Source organism: Mya arenaria, chromosome 5, assembly GCF_026914265.1.
Source record: "Mya arenaria isolate MELC-2E11 chromosome 5, ASM2691426v1".
Classification (NCBI taxonomy): domain Eukaryota; kingdom Metazoa; phylum Mollusca; class Bivalvia; order Myida; family Myidae; genus Mya; species Mya arenaria.
In genome coordinates this window covers 29,822,859-29,850,420 of record NC_069126.1, presented here as the reverse complement: position 1 = coordinate 29,850,420, position 27,562 = coordinate 29,822,859, and the positions used below count along the sequence as shown (strand labels likewise).

General features: G+C 34.4%; 1 protein-coding gene across 3 annotated transcripts; it reads left to right on the top strand.

The window, feature by feature from the left end:
• The first annotated feature begins 3,821 nt into the window (after positions 1-3,821).
• Positions 3,822-27,246, top strand: LOC128234317 (neural cell adhesion molecule 1-like). Of its 3 annotated transcripts, none has more exons than XM_052948492.1 (15): positions 3,822-3,908; positions 6,478-6,831; positions 14,527-14,859; positions 16,808-17,098; positions 17,805-18,104; positions 18,299-18,577; positions 21,585-21,875; positions 22,112-22,429; positions 22,623-22,841; positions 22,952-23,098; positions 23,305-23,326; positions 23,721-23,809; positions 24,180-24,195; positions 24,563-24,642; positions 26,136-27,246. In XM_052948492.1, exons 1-15 carry the CDS (start codon positions 3,833-3,835, stop codon positions 26,189-26,191), a joined length of 2,871 nt encoding a protein of 956 aa, XP_052804452.1. In that variant the 5' UTR covers positions 3,822-3,832; the 3' UTR covers positions 26,192-27,246. The 3 variants fall into 3 exon arrangements, with proteins under 3 accessions (XP_052804452.1, XP_052804451.1, XP_052804453.1); XM_052948491.1 differs by having other exon boundaries at positions 22,542-22,841; XM_052948493.1 differs by lacking the exon at positions 22,952-23,098 and having other exon boundaries at positions 22,542-22,841.
• The last annotated feature ends 316 nt before the right edge of the window (positions 27,247-27,562 follow it).

Genomic DNA, 27,562 nt, shown 5'->3' with positions numbered 1-27,562 from the left:
GAGTTCAAGTTTATATGGTTTAACCCTCAGACTTGTCCCAACATTTATCAAATGATTAGAAATATGAGCCTCATAGTTAACCATTCAAATGTAAGCAAGGAACAAAGCAAACACACATATACAAACACCACATACTCATCCAAATATGATAAATGGTGGAAATACCGCATTGGAACGGTCATCAGAAATCTAGTTCACTGAAACACGAGTCTGCTGGAGGCTTGAATAAGTTTATATGGTTATAATCTCACACATGTCCCAACATTTATCAATGATAATAATTAAAAAGCTTCATCAAAGCCAGCATCAACTTCAAATCAATGAAGAATAAAGTAAACAATAAAATATAAACTAATAAAGTTATTTGAATTTCTCAACGACCGGGTACAGATATCAACTATAAACGAAGGAATCAAGCCGGAGCAAAAGTGCTAGCTCTTAAAAGGTACGATAAAGTCATTCAAAGACAATTTTCAGACATGGCTCGCCTTAATAAGGTTCAAAAGCTAGGAGGAAGAACACAATGAACATATAATAAAACAACAAACATATTGATGAATAAAATTCAAGTTCTCAACGACCGGATACCAACATCACCTGTAGACGAAGGAATCGAGCCGGAGCAAAATGCTGGCTCTTAAAAGTACGATTAAGATATTTCAAAGACAGCAATCATATATAGCTCGCCTAAATAAGGTTTAAAACTATCTTTTCATATAGTCTAATATTGAAAGTGTCCTGACCAAACCAGGTGGAAAGGCACAATGAAAATACAATAAAACTATAGAAAATATAGAAATGATGTCGAATATCCTTCGAGACATAAACACAGATTGAACATTTTACGATTACTCTCTTATTAAGGAGGCAATTCAGCTAGCAGAAAACTTATTTAAAGATAAAAAAATCAACCGCGGACCGATACAATTTGGGTCAAAAGGTTTAAAATTTAAACCTTCGGAACGACTTAAGGATTAAAGTATTCAATTAAGAAGATATTTGTATGATTTTCTAAATAAACATTTATAAAGTGGCTGTTCAATGATTGTAGTTTGTTTCGTTACAAACAAAGACGACACTCTGTTTTTCTTTTGCATTTTTACGGCAAATGATAAATGCATACAACAGTATCCAAATGTTTTGGATACCTAAACGTATGGAATTATGCATGGACCATTTTATGCTAAAAAATGGATTGCCAAAATCATCAGAGACGAGGGGCTTATGTTTCAGATATGTTTATTATACATAGTATCGTATACATGTAGTTCATCAAATAAACAGAAACAGGTATAATGTTCTTTCAATATACTTTTTGCTTTTATATTAAAGTGTTTCATTTCTAAAATGGTTTTTGGTGTATTTTTTATTGAAAAAGAATCGAAAATAACAACACTTAAATTTATATTAATGGTATATTTTAGATTTTCTAAAACAACAGTAGTTTGTTCAAAACATTTTACCAAAGATGATTCTAACGGTTGGACTCCAAACATAAGACGTTTAAAGACAGATACTGTTCCCAGTATTTTTGACTTGCAGAATAAGACACCAAAGAGGAGAGAGCTTAAGAGGAAGATACTAGCAACACATGAGACAACATCAACACAGTAAGAACTTCACTAACGTATTCTAAAAATATATTTAATAGTTTTCATTAAACCTTAAAATGAAAGTTTTACCTTAAGAATAGTGCAGTATTAAACATATGCCTTTTTCTTTGCAGATAAAAGAGCAGCAGCAATGACGTATTTGAAGAACAACCATCAAACAGTGAAATGTTAATAGCTGTTCCATTGCATGTCGCCTACGAAGGGGAAATTGAAAAGAGCAATAACAAAACAAAAAACAAGAGTGTGTCCATTTAAAAATTCAAAACAAATATGAACGATTTCTTGTTTAGTTAAGATGACAGCTTGATTAAATTCTACACAGGTTTTGTACGTATAGTTTATTCCTTTCTTTTTCAAATATATTGAACCTTCTGCTAGCAACATGTTGGGTAAATATCACGAAGGATCTGAAACAATAAGTCTCTTGGTAGAAAAAGAAGTATGTTCTTTATTAATGAACTGTTCTTGTTTCTCTGTAGTTTAAAGGTAGGTTTGCTAGAGCAAGTTTTGGCAGAACAGTTCCATTGCCCAATAGCCACAGTCAGCAGAAAAATTGTCACATGGGCAAAGTTTTTATATTTAACATTAGGTAGAATTTCAATCTGGCTGCCAAAAGACATACTACAAGAAAATATGTCCGACTGTTTCAAATATCTGTATCCTAAAACAAGAGTATTCATTGACTGCACAGAAGTAAAAACGCAACAACCATTTTCACTTTTTCTAAATGCACAGGTTTATTCAAATCAGTTAAGTTACTGCACATTTAAATGTCTCATAGATATTGCACTAAACGGAATGACGACATTTTTTCACCTTTGTATACAGGTTGTATGTCAGATGTAGAAATTACAAAGCTATCAGGACTCTTGGACGATGTTATGTCTGACAAAGGTTTCACAATAAAGAAAATATTAAGTGAGAAACATATTACCCTAAATACTTCACCATTTTCAAGTTGTAAACAAAAAAATACAAAATCTGAAATTAAAGAAAAGAAACAAATTGCAAAATTACGAATCCATATTGAAAGTGTAAAGAGAAGACTAAAAGAATATCATCTATTTGATGTGCCAATGCCGTTGTCTTAAGCAGGCTCAGTAAACCAGTTGTGGGAAAAAAAAGTAATTGATAGTTTATTTTAGCAATTATGAAACCAAACAATTTTGCTGTAAAATATTGTTTGTATAGATAATATATCATATCATGCAACTACATACAATTTGTTCCGTATACTTAACGCAGTCAGTTTTAAATTATTAACGTTCACACGTATTTAAATCAAAGAATGTGTCCTCTTTGTCTTTCACAGTATCCCAAATATCTCGGCTAAGGTATATGATTTACTTATCATTCTCATTCTCACACCATAAAAACATTCACCAAGTCCTGTCACTGCCAACTGAGAAAGGACTTGATAGAAGTAATTATGTGTTTTTTTTCAGTTTTAAGCTTCCTGTGGCATCTTTCTTGAGGCAAGATGCCTCAAGTACACTACTCACATAAGGACGTTTTATTTCTAACAGACCAAAAGGGGTATATCTTGTCGGAGTATATACCTTTCGACTTGGGCTTGCGACTAGCCATGGTGCCCATGGGTTGATAACAACACCACAAGGGTACACATATTTACTTGTTCGCCAAAGGCAATGGCTGTTGTACGTTGGTTAATTCCTCTTATAATGGCTTCAGTTTCAACTCAGCTGTTTTAATTAGTTTTCATTATCTTTCGTCGCTTAAAAATTCAGCCTATTTTTGAGGCAGTTAACTATGTTCTCGTATAGCGGTAATTTATACATTTCATGTGGTATACGAGCATTACTGTAGCACATTGAAATTAAAAAGCAGCCATCAAACCCCAATCAAAGTTTCAGTTTTTAAGTTAAAGTTTAAATACACAAAATGCAGAATTTCAAAACAATACCTCCATTATGAACATATGAATATAATTATAAAAGAAAAGTTGAATATATACCAATTATTATCAAAGAAGTAATTCATTATGTTTAAGCAAACCTGTCAACATTCTAGGAAGTACAAACGGTCCATAATGGCCAATCTGGTCCAGCCAATTTCAGTTCATTTTTATCATTTAACTTAAAACCAAGTATTGTGTGATAAATATAAGCGCTGTAGCAAAAACATAAATGTTAAAAAGCACTTAACCTCCGTTTTTACTTCCTTAAAGGAATACAACTTTGTTTTAGTTTCCTTATTTAATGTGTGTGGAGAATTATACATGTGGTTACAATATGGAGCTATTTCTATTATTTGGAACTATTCTTTGCAGCCAAGGTATCGGCTATCTTTTATAAATTATATATATATTAGTTGAATTAATGATGCGTTTTAGTGACATTGATGCAATGATTATATGCTTTATTTGCGCAATGCTAATCAGACAATAGTGTAGTTATAAGAGATTATGCATTTTTAAACATGATTTTGATTTAATAAAACTTTGTTTATTTTTATGATGAATTATGTGGATTTCTCCTTATGTGGACCTAAATAATATGGTTATAAAACCTAATAAAACAAAAATAACACTTACAGTGGATGAATGCATGTAAACTCCATTATTATGCTAAAGCGACATTCTTATTCAAAATCAATACATACACATGTACAACAAACATCAATGTTAGCTGATAAACCTTTAACTACTTCTCAAATAATGCATTTATTGACAATATTACTTACTGATAAAAAGATTGTAACCGTGTATTAAATAGCAGAAAGCGGATTGGTGAATGCTAAAATATTTACTATGGTCTACTATTGTCTCTTAAGGTAGAAACACCGTGTTTTATGCTTATTTCTTTCAAATTAAATTCGGTATCCTTTATAAGAACCATTGTTTTCGACATGTATTCATCCTTTTTGGAATATCAAAACAATATGATTAATTGTGGTAAATCTTATTTGAAAGTAATAGTGCATCTTTAATCTTTTGCTCTGCGTGAGCCATCTTGTTGTTTACATATATGCACTTCCTTTTTACTCAAGGTCACAAAAGTACATTCACGCATAATTTCACAGTTAGTGATTTGTAGCTAGCACTGTATAATTGTATAAAGCTGGCTCATTCATGCTACATTCCAGTCTTGTATATCGGCTAAAAGCCATTTGAGAATTAACACCGTAGAGAGTGTCAAAAACGATCGCATTTTCGATCGATCGAGTTGATCGAAAATGTTCGATCCACTTTTCGATTCATTTCGAACAAGTATTTGATGGACACATTTTTCTCAGTATAAAGAAGCTGGGATTTTTCAGGCCAGGGTTAAGACATTGTTTGGCATTATTATGTGCAGTCGCATTACTGATATTTTTTATTTCAAAGTTTGACGCAAACAAACGTACGATAACGCAGCATTATTTGAATAAGTTAAACGGCTAGAAATTGTTTTACACAATTTTATACGAACTTATATTAAATTTATTGAAATAAGACATTTACTCGAACTAACATAGTCTGTATTAACTTTCGTTTATGGTATTGTTGAATGCGAAAGTGAAGACTGACCATAATTTATTTCTACTGTATAATATATACTAGACGCAGCGACACATACTATGGGCGTTTTTGTTGATACCAAACCAGTTTCAGTTTTAGTTTCAATGGTTTCAGCAGTTTCGAAACCGGTTTTGATAGTGTTGCTTGAGGTTACAAATGCATGGTTTTGTGTACAGTTTCAACAATATGGCGGAGATACTGCGTAGCCATTATTTCTAATTGTTAATATTACCTTTTGCATTTGCAGGTCATTATGTTGTGTTCGCTATATGCATATACAGTATAGTTGGTCGTGTCTAGGCTGTGAATTTGCCATGCGGGGAGGGAATTAAAACAGATTGGCACATACGTTCGATATACAAAGACAATGTTTCTCGTGCAAGACACATGGCCCTTCCTAAAAGTCCAAGGTCACATTTAGAGTCGAATCATTGTGAAATACTGTATATATGCAAATATAGTATAAATGGTCGAGTCCGGGCTGCAACATTATTATGCATGAAGTCATTTTGAAATTATTCGGTAAAAAAGGCGACGATTTGCCTGCAATAACGACCCACCTACCTTAAAGGTCAAATGTCATTCATGTTTGTCATCATGGAATGCTGCATTTATGCATATACAGTATAGTTGTTCGTGTCCAGTGCACGGTGGAATTTTGAAAAATAATTGGCACACGTATTTGGTACATAAAGGACATGGATCGGGTGCAAGACCCACAATCCTACCATAAAATGCAAGGTCACACTTAAAGTTAAAACATTTTGAAATTCTACATGTATGCACTTAGAGCATCTGTCTACGTTCTGCAACTTTGTCATGCACATAGGGATTCTAAAATAAATCATCGTGTGTGTCAAACATTCAGGCAATGTTTCTTTTCATACCCTACCTAAAAGTTCAAGATCCAACTTAGAGTTTAACAATTATGGAATGCTGCATATACCCATATAAATAGGAAATAGTTGGTAATGTCCGGGTGTGAACGGGAATGGTCTAGCATTACTATGCACATGATATATAACAATACGGATGCAAGACCCACGTCCAAACCTCTTACTGCATCCCTTCTCCACACTTTAAATCAACCTCATATTGTCCTGCAAGTAACATTCTCTCTCCATTTGCGTCTTGTACGTTAAATGGATATTTACCTACACATTGCAGCATCCTTCAAAATAAGGCCTAAATCCCTGCATTCAGTATATCACTTATTTCAGTACCTTTATTTATTAGATCATCAGGAGTGTTGCGGAAAGTTCTTTTAAATAAAATTGCCTTTGCTTTGATTTGCAGGTTGATGAACAAACGAATATTAAGTAACGTTTCTATACTATTTTACAGTTCTCAGCATAAACTTGTCGGGGAATGGCACGTTTGGAGGTTTTACAGTCCAAGAAAACGCAACTCTTGAATTGACGTGTTCCACCTCTACCGATGTCCACTATGTTACCTATTATAAAAGATATTCGGACAAAAGTCCTTATACAATAACTGCAGTTGGCTACGGCTCATCGACAAAATGTGGCACGGATCCCGCACCACCGTCCTACCTCAGCTGCTTATGTGTCAGTAGAAGGGAATACGTCTGTGTAATCGGAACCGTCACCAGAGCCATGAACGGGGACGTTTGGTTTTGTCTAGCCGAAGGAGGAGATATTAGAAACGGAAATGGGGATAGAACAATCGTCGTTACAAGTATGTATTATCGTCGTAGAAAGAGTGTATTATAGTCTTACAAAGTATGTATTATAGTCGTAACAAGTATGTACATGTGTCTAGGGAGGGAAGGATCTCAAACTAATCTGTCTCTGGAGTATGTCCCATGTATGCTCTATGTGGTATTGGTCGGGCGATGACTGGCCAGTTTTTACGCTCAATACCCTCTCTTTCAGTGTAAGTGTTGACAAGCAGAGCTTAGTGTTGGCGAGCTTTATCGAGTTATAGAGTAGAATCGACGGCGAATATAAACATTTATTTTGTAGAGAATATTTTGTCGGTCTTTATGATTGTACAGTCGTCTAGTTTTCATAGATCGCTCTGCCCTCTTCACATACGCGAAGTGACTATGATTGACAGTTAAGGTGCCGTTGTATGAAGCAGTCGAAGCTAACTTCATGAACCCGAATTGATGATCGCACATATATGTGGGCCAATGACAATCGAGGATATATCCTATTTACTGCAGCCCCATATCATGTAGAGCCGATTTGACGTTGAATATAAACATGTATTGTCATAGAAGGCATTTTGTGTCGACCTATTTGGTAAAGTCGTCTCTTTTCATAGATCGCTCTGCCCTCTGCGCATGCGTGAATAAACTATGATTGACAGTTTAGGGTGCCGTTTTCTAGAGACATTTGAAGCTTACGAAGTCATCGCCAATTACTCATTTAATGAAACTAACGCGTGGTTTAACTTTCACGCCCAAATACCACGTGTCTACGAAAAGGTCGGAATTAGTGGGTCAAATAAGTGCAAACACCAAATAAGTTTGAGTTCATTTTCAAAAATTACATTAACAAAGTTGTTGCCTATAGCACCAGCATATGGCCTCACATATTCATCGTATATTTCGTCGCGATAACGAACACCATTTAAAGAACCGTTACGGATTACATACAAGTATACGAGTCTGTAGATCCATCATAGGACACCTCATCCCAGACCACCACAGATGGACCACCGTACATATCATGTTCAATGACACAAAACTCCTTTAACTGATCATTTACTGCCTTCATACACGTCTAAGACTGTCATTGAAATCAACTCAAAATTAGATCGATCTGTTAAAAGGTTCTGGAAAGCGTAAATGTTTTGTAATCCTTGTAAAATTCTAACCTCAGTCTTCGGTGATTGGAGTCTAAGGTGGACGAACAGCAGGCCTGCGGGCTTGAAAATAAGCCGCATGAAGTCTATGCCTAAGGGTTTGCTTACAAATGCAACCCAAGACACTTCTCAAAAGTGTTCGTTCACATCTGATGTGGATTTGAACCTGCTTCTTTGTATGATAGTACACATGTATTCACAATATAAACGGCCAGTCTCTGTATGGATAACGTTATGTTGATGTGCGAAATGACGTTGGATCAGTCCAGCCAAAAGCCTTCTAATCATTTGTTCCATTCAACCCACTGTTAAATGTCTTCGTACAGGAATTATTAGTCTAGAGCTCTTGTAAATGTAAGATGTACATTTCGTTCAAATGTTCGCGCTAACATAAATGAACATGTAATAATTTACAAAAGTCCGAAACAAAAATGACGCTGTTAATCCTGGGTTATTTTTCTTGACATTACAGGTGTGTGTTCGCACACCGCTAAAACCAACATAAGGTTTCATACTATAATTGTTTTTTCCCTACAATTTTGATATCATAGAGTAAAATAATGATAAATAAGTTTTTACAGATGCATTATTGGGAAAACGATTTAAACGAAACACATTTTTGTATAGCAACATAAAGTTTTAAGTGTTCAGAAAGTCACGTAATGTGCAAATTTCGTAATGACGTTGTGCGCGCTAAATTCAGATTATACTTTTGGTTTTGTTGAATTTTGAAATAGCGAGAAATGTATTTTTTTTTTATCATTCTGGTGGTTAAAAATGTCTCAAAGGTTAAAAGATGTCACTTGGATACACAAACAAAAATTAAGCTTACATCACTAAAAACATAATGGGTCTTCAATACTTATACTTACATTTCTTTTAATGTTAAGTGCTGCTGAATGTTTTTTTTATTTAAGATATTTTTTTCTCTTGTTGTTCTCAACTGTGGGTAAATTCGAGTAGCTACGGTAACCTAAATCTTTTAAACAATGAATGCGCAGAAAGCAATAGTTGCTTATTCATATGTTTAATTTCTTTAATTTCCAGGACACGTATATTCAAATAATGAATTAAAACTGCATAACAGCTAGAAAAATGCAACTGGAGCTATAAAAAATAACTATTACCAAAAACATAAAAATAGTGACACCTGCAAAGTTCTCATTATATCTCGCGACAATACGCGATACTAGCATTTGTTAATCACGAGTTGTCAAATTGGAGTGAAATTCCAGCCAAATTACTTGTTGGGCGTTACGTTGAAGGAGCAGTTCGTGTATGAACAATGTTGGAATACTGGGTTGGACAAAACAACAAGTACATTGTCATTTCTTTTGCACCAGGATATTGACTACCTCGGCCAACTCTACACTTCACTTACGTCATGTATCACTACGCTCTGCAGTTTGATTGCTTTTTGATTGTATGTTCGTTTGCGAATTTGATTATCAAACTGGTACCAGGACTGATAATCATGTACAACATGAAATAAAAATAGTTTCCTTGGCCAGGTATTCTGAAAATGATAACAGGCATATTGTCGTTGGATGATACGAAAACAACAAAATAAAAATGCCAACAAGCCTATCAGAATGTATGACATACTCAAGTAATATTTATTAAAAAAATGAATTTAATCGATGAAATGCTAGAACAACGGTCAATCGATTCTGCAACAAATTGATAAAGTCGATACTACTTCTGGATTACGTGAATTTTATACAAGTTCGAGTGAAATTAATACACAGTAACTGTAAGGCCGCCCATGCAATGCTTTCCATAATCATACGGATTTGTTTACAACTTACCGTAATTAGCCTGGAAAATATGACACAAAAAATACGTGCATTGCAACTTCGTTGTATCCCGGTCAAAAACGGGGTCAACAACAGGTCAAATCAAAGTCGTTGCATTTATTTTTGCAAACGGAATGAGATTAGAAACTAAACTTCAAACTAGGGATGCAAACGAATGGCAAAATTGATATTCGAATATTCGGTAATTCTTTCGATCGAATATTCGAATATTCGATAACCAAAATACATCTTTTCGAAGTTGTATTAAACTATTATTATCATTCGCTTAAGTAATAGCCAATTCATTTTGATCCTTCTTTGTCGTAGCAACTACGCGCGGCGGACCCTGATTTCCCCATATGAGCCTCTGAAATTCCCCATTTTTATATAGAAAACGGTAATTCATTATGAACAATCAAAAATCAAAATCGAATAATTCCGCTGCCTTCATATTGTGAAACAATGTGAAATTAGATGGATTCCTAATCATATGGCGTAATGAGCCAATGGAGGGTCTTTCCGTAGGACGAGCAGTCTCGTTCTGGGATAGACCTCTACCTTATATACCAAACCAACTCGGGAACTAGTAAAATGATAAAACGAAACAATAATGAATTTGATTCTTCTACATCAATAGAGGCAATATATCCTAAAACGCTATACTATACAGTAACATTTCAAAGCAAGAACAGTGCATCGATACATGGAAAACAGTTAACAGCACATACATCTGCATTATTGTAGCAAATGCCATACATAGTATCACGGCAATTTGAGCAATGTTGCATAGCTTAATCTGCAACCAAGACAGCACATTAGTGTGAAGGCCGTTTCCTTAAATCCTTAATTGGCAAAGGCATTGGTGTCACTTGTCCAATAGCAAGTTGTAAAATTACGGGGACTTTTTATAGTACCCGGCGATATGTCCCTAAATGACATATGACGCGTGTTTAGTGTATTGTCATCACATTCACACCTCTGGCATTAGGGGCCAATCATTGTAAAAACATGACAAAAGAACTTAATACACAATTGCAGCCTTGTAGGTCAAAGGTTTTTTTATTTTATTTATTCAACTTTTTTTTTCGAATTTTCGAATACCGATTTTGCCATTCGAATACCAAACGTTTGATCGAATATTCGAATATTCGAATATTCGTTTGCATCCCTACTTCAAACATATTTAAAATGTGCGCATAAATTTTCAGAGTGTATCTTTCTCAATGAAGCCAAATTGTGAATATGTGCAAAACACATAGATCATGCAAATGATTGCAGTTTCCTGCACCTTGGTGAAAGTCTTTGGAAATATTTTCAGGGGAAATACTTATTTACTTCATACATTGTATACATACATTGCGATAAACCATCACCATCGGTCCGACCGTCTTGACTGTTAATTTTGGATTCAATCTGATTAAAATTGTAAGTCGTTATGTCCGTCTGACTGACAGATTTCATGTTCAAATGTAGTGAAATAATGAATATTCAATGTTTGTCAATCACTAAACACCTAATAGGCCTGAAATATTGATTTTGTTTAAAAATAAAAATGAATCACAATCATATTGTCAAAGAACTAATCGTTTACTATCTCGATGATATTGCAAAATGTTTGTAATCATTGTTAAATTAATGTTAAGCATATGCTGACTGCATGCGAATTAATTGTATAGCTAATAGACCTTAATCTGCCAGTTGACCTATGCTCCCCCATGGGAAATTTTAATGGTTATGACTTTCCAATAGCTTAAGCAAAACGCCAAAAATAAGATATGTTTACCATGAGGCAGGGGGTATAAGTGAGTAGCGGACGTTTAAATTACGTTACCCTAATTAGTTATTTTTAAGTTTCAACTATATTGGTCCTTCCATGTATAATGCTCGTATATGAGATAAAAAGTTGGTAAATCATCTTAAGTTCTATGAAAGTTTAAAACAAATTGAAACCGCACAAATTGGTGTAAATTACGTTACTTTTAAAATGTTATTTAAAAACCAACGTTTTTACCCAAAAAAATAATGTTACACAGAGAGCTTAAACAAATAAAGTCACATCAGTTTGCTTGATAAAAGAGGTAAGCCATATTTCAAATACGTTTAAGACGATATCATCAATAAACCCCTAAACTTTATTATGATTGTGCAGATAATGCGTTTGTAATTTATGTTACTTTCAGTTTATATTTTGCTCAATAACGATTCATTCTAGTAAATGATTAATTCTTTTTACAAAATTAAACACTTCAGTTATGCAAACTTTATATTCTGGCTTTAATTTATTTCTCATTTCAACAAGTAATGTAACCTACGTTACCATAATTTCTTTTCTTAGACAAATGTTTCAAGTGTTCAAAGTTGCCGCAATTCCAGTCACATAATTATCATAGATATCAGAAATATTGAAACACTGTTCTTGTAAGATACAAGGATAAACTGTTGCGAAACTTAAGCTCTCTTTAATTGATATGTGCCGGATGTGAAGTTGCTGCCAAATGTAAAGTAACGACATAGGTGATACATGTGCCATTGGTTTTTAACAAATACTTAGCTCTAAAGATTTCACGGTACTATTTATTCTGAGTGCCAGGAAAGTAAGCTACTTATGTATCAATTGACAGCATCTTATTTAGGTGGATCTTGACATGTGAACTTACGCATTCGAAGAGGTTATGATCTATTGGTGCGGTTACAGAAGACAATGCGAGTTTGAATGACAAAGGATGTGTATTTAATAAATACACAACCTATTTATGATCTATAAGATAAATACAAATTAAGACGGCGGAAAGAATTCGTTTCCTTACCACAGCCGCTCACATTTTTAAAGCTTTGAAATATACTTCTCCCAAATCGCAAGCGAGGACTTTTGATATTTGGTTTGTACATGTAGTCTCATCTAGTGGCTGTTTTCCACGATACTTCAAATCCTGTCCATAAGGGTTCTTAGTTTTTAAATACTGATATAGTAAAGTCTTTGAAAATCTTCTTCACTGAAACCACAAGGCGTCTACCCTTGATATTTGGTATGTAGCCTCATGTAGTGGCCCTTTACCAACATTTGTAAATTATGTCCCTTGCGTCAAACTGGCCCCACTCCTGGGGTTAACTGGGGTTTAATGAGTTTCTATAACATTATACTTGAGCAACCATGTCTTCCGTAAAAACTCCCTTTATTTATAGAAACCATTGATTTACTTTGGAAACTTTATTGTCTATGTCAACCTTTCAGTTCTTATTTCAACACAATACTTATTAATTTTATTCATCAGATGGGCAGTATAATCCAGGCATTGCCGCATTTATTTCACTCAGTGCTTTGATATATGAATGTGTTTACACATATGTAAAACTAATGCACTAGCAATAATAGTCATAATGATAAAAAAATTTTGGTTAAATACAATATGATATCAGAAGTCAGACGTTTAAAGTAATTGGTATAAGTCTGTATTTACGGCGTAAAGGAATTCAAAAGATCTTTAAAGATGGTAACCTTAACATTTTGAAAATGTCCATGACATTTTAGCAACTAAAAGTGTTCAATTTGTCTTTTTTTTTAATTCTAACATTTTAACACAATTTACGCTTGAACATTGAATATTTCGACAATGTATAATTTGAGAACGCCTTTTCGGGCGGATTCACAATTCACTTTTCCTAAAGAATTTATTTGGCTATTCATGAAGGCGTGGAGTAATATATTCATTTTAATATGCGCATAACTAGAACATTTTAGTTTGAAAAAATAACATTCACTATTAATTTATGGCAAACACTGCTGATAAAAAATAAACAAGAACAACTATTATTTATGTTCACAAACTGCATCGGCTGGAGAACTACTTGACCTTGAATTGAGAATCTCTGAGATGAGTTATGCGGAGATTTTAGCCAGCTCAAAATTCGATATAGTCATTACAAAAGCGGCATAGCCGAAATAAGCGTTGTATACAATAAATGGGCGACTTGTTAGTAATAGTTTTCATAATGCTTCTTGTGTAGAAACAGCCGTGCTGAAAGTACCCTATATGTTTTGTACCGGAAATTCACAAATTAAGTGGAAAGGCAATAACAAATAAATGTGTTAGAATTGAAAAATGATATTTTTGAGACGATATAAATTACTTTTCTCGCGCATCTAGTGTGAACGATGCGGGTTCGTGTTTGTCAAATAATTATGAATATAATTGATACTGTTCGTAGCCGAACAAGTTTAAAAATTAATGTGTAAACACTCCAGCGATCGCACTTTAACCGGCATTGTTTTCACCAACGCCACTACTGTAAATGTTTTCAATGGCATATCTATGTGGTTGCCATTTGTTAAGTATTGTTTTAATATCTGATATTGATAACTCTTAAGTAGCTTATTGAACATGTTATACCTACACTTTAATGGTAGCGCTTTTTACCAGTAACCAAGTTCAGGCACAAACATTTTCGCCAAAAGATGTACATTTTACGTTTGTCACAGATTGCATTTATCCTAACCAAGTTAACGATATTTTCTCCACTTTATTTTCTTTAGATTGCTGATGTCTCGTTTCGCTCTTAAAATACATTTTACGTCGATACCTAACACGTCAATACAATACAAATAATATTCATTCCCTTTCAGTAGAGGCTACTAGGCTTTTAACAAATGTACTTCAAATATAATTATTTAAACAAATATAAACATGCTGAATATTATATTCCCTAATAACGGGCACTAGTTTTTACAGTTAGATTTTACAGTTAAGTGTTACGTGTTTGTTTATAGTCGGCATAACATCGGTGTCTATGGTATTCCCGGCGGTCCGCTCCGTCACTGTCATAGAACACACCGCCCGGCATTTCCGGTGTGAGACATCTGCCGGGAACCCCCAGGCCACAGTGAAATGGTACAAGGATAACGGTACACCGGACAGAGCGGATGACATTGAGATTACAACCGGGAAAGAGACAGACTTGAGCGCAAGTGGTAATCTGATTGTGACTATCGGTAACCTGACGTTGACTGTGCAGAGAAACGATCATGATGTGGGCGTGTACTGCAGGGCAAAGAACGGCGGGGCTTGGCTGTATTCCTTCAGTGTGGTTTTAGATGTTCAATGTAAGTATCTATTAATGTACGTGTAGAAACTTCCTTGTTTTTTTCGCATTACAGACAGGACATATATTGCAAGGCCAATAACGGCTGTGATTGACTTTAAACATTTGTTGTTGTCTTTGATGTTCGTTGTAAGTATATTTTGTAGTACTTGGAGTCGCTTTTGTATTCAAGTGATATATAATACAAGTATTGCAGAGAAAACAACGGGGGGATTGGCTGTTTTCTTCCAATTCGTCTAAGATGTATTAGAATGTACGCGAATAAATACAGGGCGTGTAGTAGTACAAAGGAACGGCGGTGCCTTGCTTTATTCATTATTGTTTTTCTTAAATGTTCTGTGCAAGTATGTATTATTGTACATTTGTACTTGTAGCCACACTAATTGTAAATAGGCGTAGAAGACAGGGTGTGTATTGCAGGGTTAACAACGCCAAAATACAAATTAGAAGAGTAAGATTAAAAAAAACAATTGTGTGTTTTATCATTATGTTTTCATCCGATTATTTTCTGATAAAACAGTTAAATTGTATACACATTTGGGTTCTAGGAAACTGTTTACCATTGTTTAAACACACTCTTCAAAGAAAGTGCAGATCAGAGCTCTTTTTCATATTTCAAAAAGATAAATAAGGCCAGGGGTGAAAACGGCCTAAATATGGATATGATTTCCCATGATCTCCGACAAATACTGTCACTTTTGTATTAACGCTTAAAAGAACAACGTTTTCTACTGCGTAGAAACTGCCTGACGACCTTTCTTTATCAGGCATATGCGAATGTTCATTGGGATCCTTTGTGTTTCGAAATTATTTTATCTATTTCATTAATTAAACAAAAGAAAGCGAAATGTTTACGAAACAAAACACTTAAATCACACACTTTGAAATCATCAATATAATTACTTATGATGACACATCTGATGCTTTACCGCTAGGCTGCAACCTATTTGATTAGTAACACCATAAACTATTATTTGTATTATATATGGTTTAATCTTTTTCAAATAAACGAAGGTGTTTAATTGTTTCAAGCATTGAACCATTAAAGTAGTTTCATACGTTTGATATTAATAATTAAATCGTTGATTAGTTCGGTAAAGAATAAACAAACACATTTATAATATTGTTAATAACTTGTGTGGCAACCGCGCTTGAACTGGTAGTATCCGTACGAGGACCTCATAAATCTTGCTGATATTTTGACATCTTTACCATACATTGATAACATCACATGATAACGCCAATCAACCAATCACGCAAAAACAAAGCTGTTGACGCTTATTTGAAAACTATGGTATTCAAAAAAACAAAAAGAATTTGAGCAAATATCAACATTTGCTGAAGGGTTCCAGCCTTTAGTATCTCAGTAATAACAATCGTAATGATTTGCAACACTTCATTTCATCATACACAAAAAAATGCATTTTACAAAAACATGAGCGAGTATTTATCTGCAATTTTTCAATAAATAACATTGATAAGTTTTCATTCGAAAATACTTTCAACACATTTCTTTTAGAAACAGGAGCTTAATTTTCTTTATGTGAAATTTCATTTGAAAATATATCGTATTTCTCTAGTGTTCTCCAGTCTAATCCGGCACTCAGGCACTGTTTGCATAGCGCTATGCTCCGCCCACTTACCTACCTCATTATCATATAGTGATTCCGAAGACCAGTTTGGAATTTCTTTGATATTTCAATTAAATTCTCTTTAATACAGCATCATGTGGACTCCGGAATTTACCAGACATTATATGAGACTCTATCATAGTTATATACATGTACTCACTTTATTTTTTTCTCTAAATATTTAATTCTAAGTGGCACTGGGACTTAGGTTAGGGTCGAGTTGATATCATTCTTATTAATTTATTATCACGTGACCTAGTAACGTAACCCAACACTTACAATATTATATTAACTGTATTTCGTTTCCTCTTCATAAAGATGAGCCCTCAGTTCCGATAGTATCCTACAAGGGTTCCGTGGTTACTACTGTACGGGTAATATCCGGACGTTCCATGACGCTTACATGCAGCAGCACGGGAAACCCGAGCCCTACTTACACCTGGACATACCCTGATGGAGGCTCACAAAGTGGCCCCACCTTTACATTGGTCAGCGTACAGACAACACACGCCGGAGGTGTTACGTGTACAGCAAGGAACACGTTGTCGCCTACTGGGGGTTCAGCGGTTGATAAATATCGAAAAACAACCATCAATCTTCAGGTTCTGTGTAAGTGGTGTCAAAAAAGGATAGTGCATTAATCCATTAAGTTTAAGATTAAAGGCTTACCGGAATTAGCAATATAACAGCAAATGTTTCCACCATTCACCAGTAGTTCCGCCATTTGGTACATATAATGTTTCTGAAAGTGACAAATACTAAATGAAATTATACATAAAATTGTAACGGCTTTATTCATTGTAAAGTGTTTACTAGTAGAACAACAGTGATATGCCTGGCCCAAATCATAGAAAATATATATCATTTTACCTAAAGACACATGAATACATTCAGCGTCATGAATATCTCGGGACTTTCTATCGGAGGACAAATACCGCATTACAACCTGTACCAGTTTCACTGACTATTTCCGGATCATATCAATACATAATGGTGTATTCTTACTGTATTCTGCATGTAGCTTCTGTACGTTCACAAGTTTGTGCCATCGACTGCTGCTTTACTAGTCGACAACAGAGAACTCACTATCAGCTGCACCAGTTCCAACAACACGCCCAGACCACGCCAATTAATTATGAAGAATTGTAACTTCATTCGATCCGTATATCTTCTGCCAATACCAACATGCACGACAAGCGGAACAACTATCTCGACCACTGCTATACAAGTCAAGTGCAAGCCGTACCAATTCAGCCAACCCATCCCATAACACAAGAGTACACAACACAATAATCGTACTTTTATTCTTCTGCAGATCCCCCGCGTACACCCTCTTGTACCATCAGTGGAACTTCTATCTCGAGCACTGCCATACTTGTGGAGGGCACAGACCGCATTATCAGCTGCACTAGTTACGCCAACCCGCCTCTAGTCACGTACACGTGGTCAACTCCGGATCGTGAACAAGTGCCGGGAGCCAATTTGTCCCTCACAAATGTCAAGCACCCAGCTGACCACGGCCAGTACACCCTTACAGTCACCAATACAATGGACCAAACAGGAGTAAATACGGAAAAGGGAACCAACAACACATCGTTCTCGGTAGATATTCAGTGTAAGTTGTTTTATATATAATTGATATGATATCTTTTAAATAGAAATAATTATGCTGCAATAATCGATTTAGACTGATATAACAAAGGAATACTGTTAAAAATGCTGACAAATCTATCTCCATCAACTCCAAAATTATCAGTCGCTTACAAAGCTTCATGATAGTACTAATTAATGCCATGTTTACTCCTTTAGTTGGACCTAAAGTGCAACTTACTCAGACTTATGACATTTTGGAGGGCAGTGTCGTAAACTATTCATGTTCTTTTATCCTTGGGAACCCTTCTCAAACATCCATTGTCTGGACGAGGTCAATTGACAGCAGGCAATGGTACAGACAATTTCTCAATATTACCTCTGTGCAGAAATCAGACGACGGCATGTACACATGCACCGCGACAAACCAGATGACGCCTACTGGATCTCCCACCCAGACTGGGAGACATAGCGGAACCATGCACCTTAATGTTCAGTGTATGTATATTTTTATACAATAACTTAATTATAAGATGTGAAAAAACTGTCTATGAACCATAAACTCATTATTAAAATAGAGGGAGGTCCAGGTCAGTAATGATTTTGCGGTTTATATGAACAGCAACTTGAACAGCTAATGAGTTCATTACCTTTTCATTACGTGATAATATTAGACCTGGCAAATTGTTTGGGAAGGAAGTCATAGAACTCTCTTGTATTAGTAGTGATAGTTAATTTAGACAAGTTGATTTTCAAAGTGATATGCAACCTAACATATATGTTCACAAGGTTACTATAATATCACCGTGGCTTGATGACAAAGGCTCATTAAGATCACAATAAAAAAATTCAACTAGCCAAAATTATATTTTATACATACTTGAACATGTATATCATCAATATAATACATTGCCATAAATATAAAATGAGATTTGACAAAATTCAAAAATACCCTATACTGTAATATGAAACAAGTGAAGAATGTTCGCCCGGCGAAAATGTAAACAAAGACCAATTCTCGTTAAAAATTAAAATTGTCAAAATGACGTGGTACCCGGCTCCCCTTCATCGATTTGCGAAAGCGGTCGAAGGGCGGGAACCACCGGAACACTCAATCCTTTTCCGATGGTTCCCGTCCTTCGGCCGCTTTCGCTTATCGATTAAGGCGAACCGGGTATTACGTCATTTTGACAGAACAATGTCTGGCTAGCACTTGTGATAATTCGCATTTTGAAGCATTTTCATAGTATACTGTTTCTCTCGACAAAAATACCGGTTTTAACGTGTATATAATGGGCCACTGCATCTATGACCCAGGTATTTTGTTTGTAGCTTACGAAGAAGTTATAGTTTTCAACAAGAATTGGTCTTTGTTTACATTTTCGCCGGGCGAACATTCTTCACTTGTTTCATATTACAGTATAGGGTATTTTTAAATTTTGTCAAATCTCATTTTATGTTTATGGCAATGTATTATATTGATGATATACATGTTGAAGTATGTATAAAATATAATTTTGGCTAGTTGAAATTATTTAATGTGATCTTAATGAGCCTTTGTCATCAAGCCACTGTGTAAATTATAATGAAAAGCAAAACAAATAATGCTGTAAATCCCATTGAATTAACAAAGTTGATTGGGTGGTGTTATGGTTTTGTTGGATTAACAATATTTAATAAATGTTAAATTGCAGTTTTAGAAACAGAATCATAAACTTTTGTTCAGGCTATATGCATACTAAAATTAAATTCCTGTGACATGTCAATATTGACATATAAATGTATAGAGGATATTTGTTTATTTCAGTGTAAGATCGTATTTTATTTCACGAGTGTCATAGAAAAACATATTTTCACGAGTGGCGAAGCCACGAGTGAAAATATAGTTTTTTTATGATCACGAAATAAACAAATTTTCTGTTTCTTTTATGCTTTTTTTCGGAGTTTTTTTTTTATTTATTTATTTCTGAATTGCCCCCTTTTATTTGAAAAGGGTGGGCTTTACGCCGCTACCCGTGGGGCGCCCCTCATGCATAATTATAGCTGTCAACTTTTCTATTTACGGTTTGCTGAGAAATAGTTCTCTGCTATTCATTGTTATAGCGTAATATTCGCTCGTTTTTTTATTGCAAAGCTTTATAAACAGTAAACAATAAAGTATTATTAGTGCACATATGTTCCAAAAAATAATGAAAACACTTTTTATTTTAAGATGGGCATGAATACATAACCAAATTACTAAGCCGCGATTTAAAGAATGAAAATTTGGAAGGTCAAATGTGTTAGCAAAACAAATGTGGATACTCATTGGATTTTAACCATTTTTCTTAGTTTAAGACTGCATGTACGCGTGTTTTTATAGTAAGTTAATATTCAGTCATCTTATTGTCAGAGACCAGTCTGTTTCGTTTTTAAATGTTTGTTTTCCAGATAAAGAGTAAATGTCAGGCTAGTTTGTTGAAACATTTTGAGGTGTGGGTGGGGTAAAAAATATCTGATCTATCTGTAAATTGTTGTGTGAATTCTCCAGAAAGCTCATTTTACGTACTACAACGGTTAACAGTTCAAAATACATTTGAACGATGATATACAATTTTATTTATGTTCGAACAGTTGCTTTTGTCTGTAATTTGTTTGGTATGAAAGCAAATGTTCGAACATTCAGCTTCAAAGATCAGTAAAATATTTGATAAACGGGATAACCGGTAATAAACGGTAAGTTGTTAATTTCCAATTATATATTTATTTAAATTTTTCTTTATTTTCTTTTAACATTTTTTGACATAATTTACTGAAGTACAGTGTTCTGTTTTTATCAAGGCAAGTACATGTAACAACAAAGGAATTTAAAAGTAGTTCTGAAAGTTAATATTTTCACTCCTTATTTTGCAGTGAAAATACCAAATTGATATTTTCACTGTTGTTATTTCACTGTTAAAACCCCATATTTCATCGTAAAGCATGAACTAATTTTTTTTATTTAGGGAAATTGCCCTCTGTCCAAATATGGATTTTATATTTACAAGGCATATGATTTTGCTTATTGCATCTTTAACTCACAAACTGATCATGGTGAGTTATAATATTGATGTTGTTCATCTTACGCCGTGTGTAGACAGGACAACAATGCATACACTTTGTGAAATGTTTTTCATCTTCGTGAAATATTGCCGTAATGTTTGTCTTAATTACCCTTAGGTCTAGTTTGAATTTGGTTCTTGTCTATTTATACATTCAACGTTAGTTACTGGGTCAAACATGCGTAGGTTTGACACATTCAAACGCTATTCAAATGTAATGTGATAGTATGATTTCATCTAGAATAATCTGCTAAACGACAGTGCATATATGAAGGTATACTCGTATTGTGTGTTTATACAAAGTTTAGAGTTGTTAATCACATCTCTGGAATACGCTTGGTAAGGAGAAAGAGTACATTATACGCTTGCATACAATATTATGTTATAAAAATATGTACTTACACTGTGTCAATATTGTGTTCTAGATAAGTCAAGCGTAACAGAGTTTCGTGTGACTGGAAGCAGACACGAAGCAAACGTAACACAAACAGAGAAAATCAGTACGACGTTTACCTGCATGGTGGATAGCAATCCTCCATCAACCATCAATATTAAAAAGGACGGTGAACTGAGAAAATCCGTCGATCACTCCAAACAGCTGGAGTACACGATTACATATCTGTCATGCACGGATGCTGGGCTTTACACTTGTGACGGTAGCAACCAGTTTAATTTCGACAAGCCCTCAGCAAAGGAGTTGCATTTGTTTGTTACATGTACGTTTACCAATGCATTTTCGTTGTCCGCATTTCATGCTAATATGATCTACTTGATCTATATGACCCTGCATTTCTGAAATATATTTTGTTAATATTTTATTAAGATTCATTCACAAAACATAATTATTCCGTTATTTCTATATAGTTATGTCTTTTCTATATGAATATTTGTGAAATCAATGTATTTATCAGAGCAGTTTTATATTCTCTGGAGATATAAATTCGTCTTTCAGGTTCACCACGGCGTCCTTCTGGCCAGGATATCAAGTTGAACTTTACAGCTCGTTTACATGATAATGTAACACTACAGTACACTGTGGTTGCGTACCCAGTCCCGATCTCTTCACAGTTCGTCTGGAAAAGATGTTTTGGCAGAAATATTTGCGCACAACTATCAAATATTACCGCAAAGTTTGAAATTACAATCCTGGACTTATCGAGTAACTTGACCATTGTTAATACTGATAATGATGATTTCGGCGTATACAGTCTTTCAGTTAAAAATGGAATTGGCGAGGAACTAGTCGAGGATATGTTTCTGCAATCAGTCGGTACCAGTATAATGCAAACATTTAAAGAACATTTATTAAGGTTTTATGTCCTATTGAGATTTATTTTAATCTACAATTTTTAAATTTTATTTTTACATTTTTTACGATTTAGGTCCACCTGATACTCCAAGCTGGCTAATAGTGATTTCAAATACAGTGACAAGTTCAAGCGCTGTTTTATCATGGATTGCAGGATCTAATAATGGATCTCCACAAACATTCCACATATCATATCGAGTATTAGATACTTTGGCGGATTGGATGGATGTTAGTGTTCAACATAACGGAGAAACTGAGATGAACGTAACCCTTCATAGATTAGAACCAGGGAGATCTTATTTTGTCAAATGTTATGCTATGAATATAGCAGGTGATTCTGGGAAACACATATTAACATTCAGCACATTGAAAGGTATAGCACTAGGAAATGTGTTAAGCGCATGCAATTGAATTATATGGCAATTAAACCACTAATTTATTTTAACGTAATGGACTAGAAATATTGTAGTAAACATCTTACAGAAGTTGCCGATGCTAAACCACAAGTCGCTGCAATAGCTGGTGGTGTTACAGTTGTGGTTATAACGATGGTTGTCATTGTCGTCGTCTTCTGTATAATTCGTAATCATTATTCTGTATCGTGTGCGTTCAAGGTCACTCGTAAAGAAGGTACGATAATTTGTTTGCTTCGCTTTGTATAAAATCAATTCACTTTTCTAAAACATGTACCATATCATGTCCTGGTATAACATAAAGAAGCTCGCACAAGTTTGTGGAAATTGTGGGGTTTCACTACAAAAAATACTGTTGCTTAAGTATACATGAACTGTCACGTTTTTCAATCCGTAAATACATTTCATACATCTTATTTACAGGTTCACGTTCAAGACCTACCGTGTAAGTTTAAAGAGATTGGGAATTGACATCTCGGTAATGTTTTATATAAAGTAGTTATATAGTGACATCTCTAATTATATAAAGTTATATATTGTGCATTTATATGAACTATTATGTGGTTATATTGATATCTAGGACAAAAAGTTTTATTTTGTTTTCGTTTATTAATTTTACATCGACGTAGTAACTGGGAAATCTTGGTACGTAATTAACGTCAATCATATGATGGACCACCACACTCTCAATTTGACGGTTTTTATTGTCCTTCATGCTCATATATCCATAGCAACGAAATAAAGTTCTTTTGACATGTTTTTTTTATAAGTAAATTATTTTCCCACGTCCACCTTCCATGTACTATATCTGTATGTTTGACAACATTAAACCAATTCAGACCTTTTGCTGAGATTTCTGGTGATAACGATGCCGTAACTTACGAAACTGTATCAGCAAAAAACAACACGCCTGTTTACGACATTTTGAGTAAGTTTCATATTTCATTATTTGGAAAATTATGTATTGCTGTTGTTGTTTACAGTTATGTACTTATTTTTAGAAATTGCTAATTTATTTTCTGCATACTATGATGTTTGATTGCATGTAATTCAGCAAAAACAAAATCTTTAAAATTAACTGGGGTATACATTTGCCTTGTAATGGGCAATACATTGAACCTCTCTTATTAACATTTCGCCCATAAATTAGCACGACTCATTGTTTTAGGTATTTTGTTATGACCGGCCTTAATAATGAATTTATTCTTGTTGATTTATATCATAGAGCATATGTTACAATATCAAGTCATATAATGCTTAAACTTTGACTAAATATTTGTCAATTCTTGATGTTTCAGGTGTTGGAAATGAAGGGTAGGAATTCATCTCATTTTAAGTAACGTAAAGGGATGATATTTAACAAATATCTCGTTATCTGTCATTGTACTATATGTTAGTGTATGTTTATCTACGTGTATGAATGCATTAATTCCAGTATTTGAGTGGTAACAGATAATCGTACAATAAACAGGTTGTTGTTAAAAAAATCCGCATGACAGTTATTGCACCGTTAGAATGACAACACAGAATAAATTGATTACGCCAAACGCATGTTACTGAAATGAAGCATAGCTCGCGTTTCACTCTCAATACCTCGGGATGTTGGTACAATAACTATTACATATATATACAATTTGTAAAGGTTTGATATTTATCGTTGATATTAAGCTCCTTCTTATAGACCGGATACCCCACACGTGTACATGCCGCTAGATGAGTCCATGTCAAGTTCCGATCCAAACAAGGCGAAATCAAAGACAGGTACATCTTTTTTAACCTATCAACTACGGTTAATGCTGTCTGTGATCGCTTCATGAGAGTAGCCTTTATTTCGTTGTACAACAAACAATTGCATATTTTTATTAAAAGCCTAAAGGGGATTAAATGGCATTTAATAGGAAAATGTCCAAAATACGCGTCTGACCAATTAGCCATGTCTGAAAACATTTACAAAGAAGAACAAAAAATATATATATAAAAATTAATTTTAGTCGGGTAAAACCTTTGTTAAAAAATCGGTGTAAGTTATCAAATTATTTTACAAGTGACTAGAACAAACACGTCCAAGATATCTTGTTTGAGGTAAAAAATTAGTGCAAAAAGGAACGCATTATTTTATCTTTCGATCGATTTATTGGTCACCATTCATGTTTGCATAGTTTCCAAGAACACTTCGATACCAGTAGTGTCCAGGAATAAAAACGCACGTAGCTAGTGTTACAATGTCATAGCTTTTCAAATGTATTCCTTTTTATTGCTATGTCACTTTAAAGAACTCTCGCGTATAACAAAACTATCTATAAGAAACTTACCTAGATTGATGATCAATCGAGCCAAAGTACTACTTGCGTTTGCATTTGTGGTCACGTGACGTTTTTTGTTCATCACCGGTGATAACTAACTGATGACTGAACGGAATTATGGATTTGTTGGGTAAGATACTGACAAAACACCACAAACCACATCCAAGCATGTAATAAAAAAGTCAATAAAATGATGTCCATGTTAAAAGACACTTTGATGTCAAATAGTAACGTTGCTTCGATGTTGCGAAAACTGCCTGTGCCCTCGTGTTGCCTTACCATATCCTTAATAGATTGTTTGCATTGATTTAATGTTACGCTCCTTCACTTTCATAACAATGGCGCATAAGTGCTTTTCAATTTCTTTTCAATGGTGGGTAAGTTACCCCCGCTTCCCTAACATTTCATTATTGTCAGTCGCTTTGCCCGTAAATGGCCGATGATACCCTTACAGTGGCACATATTTACATTGGCTTTCCTTTATTTGGATCGCTAAAGGCCGTCGCTATCCTTATGGAAGTGCGTTAGTTATCGTCAGTTCCTTTACATTGGTGCTAAATTGCCTTTGCTATCCATATAATGGCGCATATGTTGGCTTTGTTTCCCATGTGCACATCGATTCCCTCGCCAGGGTTCATTAGTAGTTTTGCTTTCATCTCAGTGGCGCATTACTAGCCTTTGCTTGCCTCAGCTTCATCTAGTCTGTAACAAATCGAACTTAACGCCACGTAATTTACATGTTGAGGCAATATTTTCTTTTTCATTATACGAATATTGTTTCATTCACAAATTGAAAGGATTAAATATCAATATTGATATTATTGTTTGAATAAACTATTGAATGAGTGATTCAAAGTATATCTCAATCCGCGGAGTCTGTGCCTTAATTCATATAAAACCTTTTTTATAAGATGACTCAAAATATTTTATTATTTTTTCTGTCATATGCAGAGGTGCCCGTTTACCACAACACGATGGCGAAAAACCAAGTGCAGACAGTGCTTTAAGTGGGACATCCGAATTCCATGTATGATAAGCTCACGAGCTTATGAGCTAATATGATTAGCTGTTGTTGATAACTCCGCAATGTTATTTGTTGATTGTAAAATATTGATATATATACTGATAAGAAAATGAGATTATGCTGCGAATTGTATACGAAATAACTATCCATCCTTAAACTGTAAATCTATCTTATATAAAAGCTAATAATAACATACAACTAGACTCTTAATTACTAAGATCTAACGTGCATGTCCCTTTAGGTTTTTTTCAACTCATTCCCAGAAAAAAACATAATTATGGATGAACTTATTTGTTTACGGAGAATTCTTCTGACCTGATCTCCTCTTCATCGATAAGCTTTTGAGTGACCTAGAGGCTTCAGATGAACTAACGCTGAAGTTTATGAAGATCGTCACTACCATTCCAAGATTAACGCTGGGACGAGTTATGCCAATACTGTAAAGAACGCAAAAGTAAAGACGATGCTGTGCTAATAAATTCAACTATCGTTCAATCAACAGAATTGGCAACTCTCTTTTTAGAATAGGCCTTCATAAATCGTTCCGATAAAACCGTGCTTAAAGCTAGAGAAATGAATGATATTTGTATGGTTTGTGCAATAAACGTGAATAAATATAATACTTGTGCAGCATTATGAAATTTATGTTTGTTATTAATATCTCTCTGTAAGGACTATTACTCGGCGTATATTACTCACGTATATGACATGATGCTACGATTAATTAGCTTGTTACATTATTTGAAATCAGCATTTTAATTTCAATGTTTTTTGTTCATTTTATTGTTGTCTGACATTAATGCTTTATTAACAGGTACAGGTTACTCTTAATACTGGTACATATTTTGCTTTACATTATAATCAATATAAACCACCTTAGATTACTTGTGTTTCTTTTTCGTCAAGTTATTGGAACAGGTGCGATGACTGAAACCTAATTACTTGTGTTTTGGTAGTGTAATAAGGACAGTAACTTGGCGTTGGTGTGGTATTCGCAGTAGGGAGGATTTGTTTTGCAAAACAATAAATTTATTCTCTTGTGCCTTACTATATACATGTTTACCAACTACAACATGATATATAATTTATTGCTTAAATAAATTGTTTTACAATGGCTTCACATTATACAAACATTCCTTGGAGTTGTGGTGATGCCATGGTAAAAAATAGCATATCTTAAGAACATGACGGAGTGATGGTAAGAAATACCACGTCTCTGGAGCATTCAATTGTGATTACCTTTTGTCTCTTTATGTTAATTAGGTATTTAATAAATATCTTTTTACCCAACTTTTTACATAAGCAAACACTAAACAAGAACAGTTATTGGTACTACAATCAGTAATGCTCGACA

What these genes read in the sequence shown, in the direction of transcription:
- LOC128234317 (XM_052948491.1), top strand. Translation starts at nt 3,833, where the DNA reads ATGTGTGTGGAGAATTATACATGTGGTTACAATATGGAGCTATTTCTA. An exon ending in TCACGTTCAAGACCTACCGT is followed by an intron (nt 23,327 to 23,720) that starts GTAAGTTTAAAG and finishes AAACCAATTCAG; the next exon opens with ACCTTTTGCTGAGATTTCTG. An exon ending in CAAGGCGAAATCAAAGACAG is followed by an intron (nt 24,643 to 26,135) that starts GTACATCTTTTT and finishes TGTCATATGCAG; the next exon opens with AGGTGCCCGTTTACCACAAC.